General features: G+C 37.8%; 1 protein-coding gene and 1 long non-coding RNA gene across 2 annotated transcripts; both read right to left on the bottom strand.

The window, feature by feature from the left end:
- Positions 1 to 3,268: 3,268 nt before the first annotated feature.
- LOC311073485 lies at positions 3,269 to 4,900 on the bottom strand. Its single transcript, XR_014604150.1, has 3 exons — positions 4,864 to 4,900; positions 4,293 to 4,367; positions 3,269 to 4,202 (listed from the first exon to the last, which is right to left on the bottom strand). It is a non-coding gene; the product is annotated as an uncharacterized lncRNA (long non-coding RNA).
- A 2,847-nt stretch (positions 4,901 to 7,747) lies between these two features.
- Positions 7,748 to 9,058, bottom strand: kctd12.2 (potassium channel tetramerisation domain containing 12.2). Its single transcript, XM_084099208.1, has one exon. It carries the CDS (start codon positions 8,994 to 8,996, stop codon positions 8,184 to 8,186), a length of 813 nt encoding a protein of 270 aa, XP_083955334.1. The 5' UTR covers positions 8,997 to 9,058; the 3' UTR covers positions 7,748 to 8,183.
- Between the last annotated feature and the right edge of the window lie 301 nt (positions 9,059 to 9,359).

Below are 9,359 nucleotides of genomic sequence, written 5' to 3' on the forward strand. Positions count from 1 at the left end.
AACCGGACCTCCACGGAGCGGAAGCTTGACTTGGCAGAAGACACAGTGAGAGGGAAAGCAGCAGCAGCGACATTTACAGAGGACACCAGCACCAGCGAAAAATTCCCATTTGGGAATGGTTTAGGAGCCGATCCCTGTCAAAAATTCCATTATCTACTATATCCTCACACCAGGCCTCGTTTATAAAATGTGCGTATGAACTTACGCCTACACTAAAATCCACGACTATGTTCATATTTATAAAAACAGTCTGAGCAGACGTACGCACTTTTCCTTGTGGCAGAGAGTCGAAGAACTGCAGGTATTTGGAAATCTAATCAGTTCTTGCCGTTCGCATTTCTCAAGTAAAGGATTTGGATGTTGACCAGTGCTCTTTAATATGTCAGTTACATTAATCAGGCGCCGTTTACAAGGCGGAGATCTGAAACCATTCAGCCATGCACAATTTCACGATCATTTTCGATTTATAAATTTCATTTCTGGAAGAGAGGCGTATGCAGGGTTTTTTTGTGTGTACGTTTACTCTCAGATCATTTCTCAAATGTGCGTACATGTGATTCAAACACGATCAAACAAGATCAAATGTAGGACGGTTTCAACGCAACATTTTATAAATGAGGCCCCGGGTTTGTGAAGAGTGGAAAAGTCAACTTGCATCCATCTTAGCCGATGCTCTCTGCCCTGATGTCTTTTATAACCGATCCCAGGTCAGATTCCTCCTCCATAGTGGATATATACTAAAGACAAGTACAAATCTCATGTCAGCTTAGTAGACCACATTCTGTCCTAACCATCTGTGAAGGAAAAGATCAAATCTGCTCTTTATTAAACCCACAAGTCTATACCAGTGGCTTTATCTCATATAGATGTTCTTTGATGTGCTCAGTGATGTTATATTAAAATGCAATATTGACCTGTTCCTGCTGAACACAGTGAGATGTATTCATCGAATCCACCTCATTTAAACAGTCTGGAATGAAAAAATGCCTGATGCCCTGTGGATTTGCAAGGAGCCTCTTTCTATTGCCTATATTCTCCATAATCTTTGTGTAATAACATAAATGGGCCCTATTTCAAAGCAAATCTGTTCTATGAAAAGAGGGCTGACCAAATTTAGCCAAAGGCAATTATTAGTTAGAGGAAAGAACAAGCCTCCAAATCCTTCCTCCTGAGACTGGTGGATTTAGTGGACTTTGATTCGTGCTGCACTTTATCTAGGGTATAGACCCCTGGCTATGTTCGGCTCCAGAAGCTTTGTGATGTCCCCCACACTGGGACCAGCAAAAGACTCCCTATTTTCCAAGCCTCCTTGTGAAGACTGCTGTAGACATCCTGCCAACAAAATGTTCTTTAGTCTGCGCACTACTGGCAAATAAGCCTCTGGGCCTGAAAGCCTAATTTTACAGACTCAATATCAGCTCTTTGAAAGAATATGAAATAGATGGTAAACATTGTAAGAGTATAATAGTGCTTAATGCTAAGCACATAGTTTACCACAATTACCATCCTTTTTTGAAGATGACATGAGCCGACTCGTATTCGGTCTGTAGACACGCAAGTAAAGCAAAAAGCTCATTTGAATAATGACAATAATGTCTGCAACATAGGCAATTATTGGTGCAACTGGCTCCTGCTGCTCTAAAGCGACTTTGTAAACACACAAAAAGTGGTTGTCATGGTGATGACGTGAAGTCTTCACCATCCTTCTGATTCTTTTCTGTGAGTCGGCTGGAGTTCACCATTACAAGAACCCTCATTAAACCTGGCAATCTTCGAAAGATCTCCAAAGCCTTTTGATTCACAACCCAGGCATTCCTATTTTAGCCACTGACCTGTGTTGATTATTAAACAAGGCGAATGAAGGTACGAGCCTCCTGAGCATGCAGCAGGACATTCGATTATATTGATCTGGGCTTGTCGCTATGGAGTTGGTTTACATAGAGGCTCCCTGCGGTTTATGACAGAGGCTCACGGAGCGATAGGTCAAAATGCTAGAAAGGTTCTCTCGACCGTTCATAACTGTGCACTCAGGTCCTTCTCTAAATAAACAGTATGTGCAAATATGTAATATACAGGAGCTTATTTATATTTGTCTTGGTCAACAGAAGAATAAAAGGCAATAAAATCCAAGCATCCATCTCACATGTGCTGCAGCCCTGCTCCAAATCTGTAAAAGACTATTAGTGCGTGCTGTCATTCATTTAAACGTCTTTCTGATGAGTACTTTCCTCTGTCCATTCATGTATTATGTTTCAGTCTATCTAACTTCTCAGCTATGTTATGTGCTGTGTTCAAGAGATAGTTCACCCAAAAATGAACATTCTTTCATAATTTACTCACACTCAAGTTGTTATAAATCTGTATGAACTTCTTTCTTCTGCTGAACACAAAAGAAGATATTTTGAGGAACGTCAGTGACCAAACATTTAATTGGACCCCATTGACTTCCACAGTATGGCAAAAAAATAAAATAAAATAAAATAAAATAAAAATACTAATAAAAATACTATGGAAGTCAATGGGGTCCATCAATTATATTTATATTTTTTATTATATTTTTTATATAACTTGGCTGAAAGAAGAAAGTAATATACTCCTAGGATGGCTTGAGGGGGAGTAAATTATGGAAAATTATTTTTTTTAAGACTGTTTCTCCCTGTTTACATAAATGCTCTGGCTTACAATATAAAAACATTTTTTTTATTATTATTATCTATCTATCTATCTGAGTGGATTTTTTCCCCAAATATTCTTCATAATCCTCTTTAGTGTTTAATTTTGGATGACTGAAAGAATGAATGAATGTATGTCTAAAAGAATTCAAGAGAACAAATAGAGTGTCTTCCAGCTAAGGAAAGCATTGACCAGGACCATCTGCTGTCTCCTCTATAGCGTATGTCTCCGGTCTGGCAGAGAGAGACAGAGTATTCCTCTGAATTATTACAAGCAGCAAGAGAGTCCCTTGGATACTGTTTTTTAAAACTCTGGAAAGTACACTGTAAAAATAAAAGGTGCCTGGAGGAACCTTTTGGGGTTCTTCACTTTGCCACACCGGCGGAACCGTCTGTAGATCCTCTAGGCACCCTTTAAAAAGGGGCGGTTCTCTGAAGAACCACACAAGTTTCCTGAGGAACTTTTATATTAGGCACTGTGTGGAACCACTTTGGGTGCCTCCAGGAACCAAATTTCATTTTTTTAAATATTTAATTTCATGTTGTTACTATGGTTACCTTTGACTTCTATTATAATAAACAAATTGAACCAAATACAAAATAAGAATTGTTTATTACATATTTTATATTCATTTTTATACATACACTTCCATGCACATGGGAAAAAAAGCTAACTGTAGATTAATATCAATGAATACACAAAAAAATAGTATAATACATAAGCAACATGAATAATCAACCATGTATATACAATAGGCTATACAAGAAAAGACATATCAACAAAATGCATGGAAACACATATGTTCCACGAAATAAATCAAAGTAAAAAAAATAAATTTTGACTAATTAAAAATGTCCATCTTCACTTAACTTTAAAACATTTGTGTTTCAGTCCAATGGTAAGTCTGACATCACTGTTTCTAAGTCCAAAAGCTCTATCAGATGCCAAAAACAAACAAACAGTGCTAATATACACTCATTGTGCTGTAATATTCCTGAAAATTATGATCCTAACCTTTATCTCTATACCAAAATCTTTGATGGTTAGATATTCAGCTATTTTGAATCATAAAATGTTGAAGTCTGGGATGCCGTGAGACTGGAGACTGTAATGTACACTGTGGCTTTTGAAAAGCTTAAATGTGTGACTTGAATCAACAGTGTTCATAAATGGTTGTTGAGTATTCTCATGAAACAAGATAGAGGAAGTAGAAGTAGAGGCTTCGACCCGGAAACAGTATTAAGGTGCAGTAAAATTATCTGTTGTTCTGTGAATGTTCACTGGTGAATTCCAGTCATTTCAATCAGAATCCACACGATCAGCAATTTCGTTTGTGGTCAAAAATGTCACTATGGGACCAAGTTGGTGTGAGGTACTTAAAGAGTTAGAAAAGTGAAAAGGTACAGCAGATTCATTTTCCGTTTGTTTTTCCTCTTTTCTGGTGGATGGTCCAGGCACTTCAGTGATTTTCAGGTCTACAGGAGGATTTTTATTCTTGTTCAAACTTGTATTTCAGCTTACCGAGATCCCTGCAAAGTACAAAATTTACTGTTAGTAAGGTTATTAAAGTGATAGTTGTGAAATTTAAATAATCTCCTCAGCCTTGGGACGTTCCAAACCTGTTTGACTTTCTGTCTGTGGAACCCAAAAGCAGATCTCAGGCATAATGCAACCCCTGTCACCATTCAATTTCACTGCATTAAAACACAAGCAGAAAAAAATTGTGTAAATCATTCATGAAACCATTCTTATGTACACTTGTCTAGTTCAATTCAATGCAACAATTTATGTAAAAATGGTTAAGCTCCAAAAATGTCCCAGAAAAGATCCTAAAAATAATCATTGATTTTCTTATGTGTTATGGGTTGGGTTGTAAGTCTTCTGAAGCCATATAATAGCTTTTTCCTTTTTTTTTGTCGAAAAAGACTAAACTTGAAGTTATAATTCAGAGTTAAAATGTCTTATATTCAAATGCAAATGATAAAGATATAAGAAAAAATGCATAGCATTACTTGTGAACCAAACCTGTGATATTATTTTTCTGAGTAACATGAATGAGATTTGAGAGTATGAGGGAAGATTTTCAGAGAATAACTGATTAAAAAACACAAGTACACAGTCAAACAATACAATTGCACACAGAGAAAGTTCATAGTAATAAAGTACTTGCATGTGGTGCAGGTAACTTACTGTAATTCAATGTTGCCACTGAAATGTTCAGATTATTTTAGAAATACTGTTGTTCTGGGGAAACAAAAGAACAAAGCTGATTATTCACAACATAATATTTATTGACCAGTAAATGGCTTTAAAATGGTATTTGAGAGAATGAGGGCACCTGTAGTAAAGTTAGGCTAACGTTAAACAAAAACAGACCAAACTATATTAACCTGCTTTTGTTATTCATAACAAACGCCAATGACGACAGCAGGAATCAGCTAAATTATAGGCTATATCAGCAATTTGAAGACACAGTTGTACAGAATATGTTGAATTGAATGACTAAATCAATCTAAGACAATAGGCTAAGTCAATAATTTCCATTTGTTCATTAGATCAACGTAACGTTAGTTATCATCGCGGCTAAAACCTTCATACCAGATACTGTGCAATAAACGAGTGGTAAACACTGTAAAAACGTAGTAATGTATAATATATTTAGTTTATATATGTGTGTGTTTGAATATATAGTGAGTAGACTCTGTATTTATAATTATTTGGCGAGTTTACAAACCTTTAACGGAGAGCCGAACAAACGGCGGAAGCTTTGATGAGGGGAGCCGTTACTTTCAAACCCGATGACGTCGATCAGCTGAGCTTTGTTGCGCGCGAGCAGCGCGAGCATCACTGAAGCGAAGCAGAGGAATAGCAGCAGTTTTGTGACAGAAGAAAACTTCTCTCCTCCTGGTTCTTCTTCTTCATATTATTAATATTATTATTATTTAGTGTTGTTGTTTAAGGTTTAAATTACTCAATAAAATAGGCCCATACTAAATAAATGTAAGCTACCCAAGTGAAAAAGACGTAGGCTACTGTTAAATGTATTAAAAATGCATTAAAGTATATTTGTACTGTAGGTCTACTAAAAACACACTCAAGTACATTTTTAATACATTTAATAGTATGTCTTTTTCACCTGGGTATGTATACTGAATCAAACTTAAGTAGCCTATAATAATAATAATAGGATAATAATAATAATCTTATTCTGGCCTCACTGAACCATTAGGTTCCTCCAGATGCTGGCTTTAACATAAGAGATCTTCCAGGAACCACTTAAATGTTAAAAGATCTTCCAATAACCCTTTTATCGCATTCAAGTTCCTCTATTTTCCCCCAAAGCACTTCGAGGTCTCGTGACTCGTGGTAATGAAAAGGTGACTCCAGAACCTCTGAACTAAATATAAAGTGCTTAAAGGATCCCATAAGTTCCAGCAAGAACCTCAAAGATTGTCAATGCTCCTCCAGTAACCCTACTATAGGAGAAAGAGCTTTGAGGCACCTAAATTACATTTTGAAGTTCCTTGAGTATCCGACAGGATATTTGAGGCTCCTTTAGTTTTTACAGTGTAGTTTGGAAGCATCCCTTTTCTGTCTTTGTCTTCTGGAAAGGGCGGTTGTACTTTACATGTGGAAAACACCTTTTGCATGAAACAGGAAACTTTTGTTATAACTGAGAGGGGCAGAGTAATGCTTTTCCAAGATTCTTAGCCTGTTATGCATTGCTTGTACTTCCAGTGAGTGCAATGAGAAACTTCAACATGGTAATCTTTTCTTAAATCTAGACTTTCCACATATATCGGTGACTCTGACTTAAGTGTAACCATGATAAAGCAGTCTGTTTTAACAAGAAGTATGGTAAGATCTCTGTATTTTCACTGTAGTTAAAACAGAGGGAAGTACTTTTGTGTGTTTTGAGGAACAGATAAAATGTCATGATAGTGTGTCACTTGTGTGGGTGGAATGCACCAAAACGGAACCATGAATTGAAAGTGCAAAAGGTATCCACACTAAAGTTGCATGAAACATTTAAAGTCTTCTGTCATTGCAGCATCATAAGTGACAGTTAAAAGTTGCAAAAACAGTGTTGCAATCTTGTATCAGTAAGCAATTTTGGTAATTGAAAAGTGCTTTATATATATATATATATATATATATATATATATATATATATATACATTGGCAGCCTTTTAGCTGGAAAGTGCTGGAATGTAAAATGCATTTTATTTTGTAATATTGTAATATTACAATTTATAATTAAATAGATAATAATTTGAATTTCACTCATTAACACTGACACACACACACACACACACACACACACACACACACACACACACACACACACACACACACACACACACACTTCAGAGTTAAAGAGAGGGCTCTTTGTTTTCTGTTCTGTGTATTTTTTTCTGCTTATCTGCTTTCTCTCTTCCTCTTGATACAACTTCCTCTGAAGAGAGAATTTGTTCCTGTCTCTGTGAGACTGACACTCTCCAGGTGGTCCAGCAGTGTCAGTAATATACTGTACATGACACCTGGCAGTTATAAATAAAAGCATGTTTATGATATTTTAACCACTGCTATTTGCATATTTTTGTAACACAAAGAAGTAAACGCATATTTTACATAATTCCCTTTATATGGTGTGTGTACACAGGACTGCTGGCAGACACAGGCCTAGTTCCTGTTCTCTGTCTCCTAGTTGTCCATCTGTTTCCTCAGGCCAGACAGTGTCTCTTCTCCACTCGCATTCACATCTCCTTTTTGGAGCCTGCACTAACCCAACTCTTGCACCATCACCAAAGGTGTTCAGTTAACACACACCACAGTTTCTGTGCTTTATATCTTCACACTGTAATTTCACACTGTAATTTCACACGATCTGTGACAGGATATCAGCTGTGGTTTAATCTAGCACAAGCTAGTTTTAAACTAGTTGCCCGTAGCTTGTTTGTCCATGGAAATTTGATGTAGGGCACATTCAATTGGAAAACAGTATTTTAATTATAGAGTGTTCCAAATCAAAATATACTGTAATGAGGCATTATTCAGAGTCTCCATTCAAATATGTCTTTCATGATTAGTTTATTATGTGTGTGAAGCTGACAGACATCAAAACAAAACTGTTAATAATCCCGTATAATCTGAGGGAAAATTGTATATGCAGGAATGCAATGAAATTTTAATATCACAAATTATCAAGAACTTGAGTACAAAGGTTGATTTTGTGCTGCCTCCCAAAGCTTTTGTAGTTAAATACTGGGAATTGCCATCAGTGGCTGTTTTGTATTATGGGAACAGACGTTGTTGTTAAATTATTACTTAGGCCTACACACACAAATATGCACAAAACGTCTGCTCAGTGATTGACGGTCCCTAATTTTTCTTTTTTTTTTCTTTACATAGAACATTGTGGCACAAAACACATTCGTGGTGCGTAACAACTGTAAAGGTGAGTGTCCGAGAAACGTGCTTGAATAACAGTTCCAAAAAGTGAGTCCACTTCACTCCCTGCTAAAAACGTACTCGGTGTAACTCGTCCAGATTTTGTCCTCGTTGGGGTCGTTACTCGCGTAAGCGCAGGTGCCCGTGGAGCTACAAGCAACCATGTGGAAGCCCATCTCCGCCAGCCTGTCAAAGGCTTGCTCCAGGAAATTATACTTCAGGTAATACCGAGACGTGTACCTCTCTGGGAGTCTGTCGGGGTCTCTGCTCTCGTTCAGAGTCTCCCCGAAAACTTCTTTGGCGAGAGACGTTTTGCCGCACACGGTGATTCTCGCGACCCTTCGAAATTTGGCGTCCTGTTGGATGTCTCGTCCTATGGTGTAGGAGCCCCTGTACCCGATGGTTATGTAGCCGGTTTTCTTCGCTTCCAGAGACGGGGAGCGAGGTCCGGTGCTGGAGACACTGGTGCCGGCGTGCGCAGCCTCCTCGGGGTCGCTCTGGCACACCTCCTCGCTGATAGAGTTCTCCTTACTGACCGCCGGTCTCAGGCGTCTCGCCAGCTCTTGAAGTTGGAAATATTCCGCCTCTTTAAGAAGGCTCGCCTTCTCTTTGAAGTAATCGGGCAAAACCAGAGTTTGGTCTCGCAAGTAATCCAAAATATATCTGAACAAAAAGCCGTCCCTGTCCAAAAAGAAGCGTCCTTTGCTGTCGGTGGTAAGTTCCGTGGGTTTTTTCTGACTGAACATGGTCCAGAGCAAAGAATTCGGCACGGAGAGTAAAGTTGAGTGGCGCGTAACGTAAACTTGCCCTCCGACATTGAGCTCAATAATTTCGGAGAATCGCTCTGAAGCGTCCGCACGACTTTTATCCATCTCTGCACAACTGCGCGAGACGTCCGGTGCAATCACGGGACTGAAGAAGAGTGGAAAGAAATATTTCAGCTTTGTTTATGTAGGCAAAACACGGTTACGTAGGAGGAGGAATCTGACGGCTGCATTAACTCTTTACTACCACCCTGTGAGAAATAAAATAAAATATTAATAATAGGGCCTAATGATAGCCTAGTAGTAGCATAGTAGTAATATTAATAACGATAACAACAACAACAACAATAATAATAATAATAATAATAATAATAATAATAAATGAAACTCCCTGTGATTTGCTTAAGTCAAGAAATGGTATTCTTATTCTTATTATTTTGTATTTGCTTTGTGATAAGACATTCTTTTAGA

Source organism: Abramis brama (genome assembly GCF_963993115.1).
Source record: "Abramis brama genome assembly, chromosome: 2".
In the NCBI taxonomy this organism is placed as follows: domain Eukaryota; kingdom Metazoa; phylum Chordata; class Actinopteri; order Cypriniformes; family Leuciscidae; genus Abramis; species Abramis brama.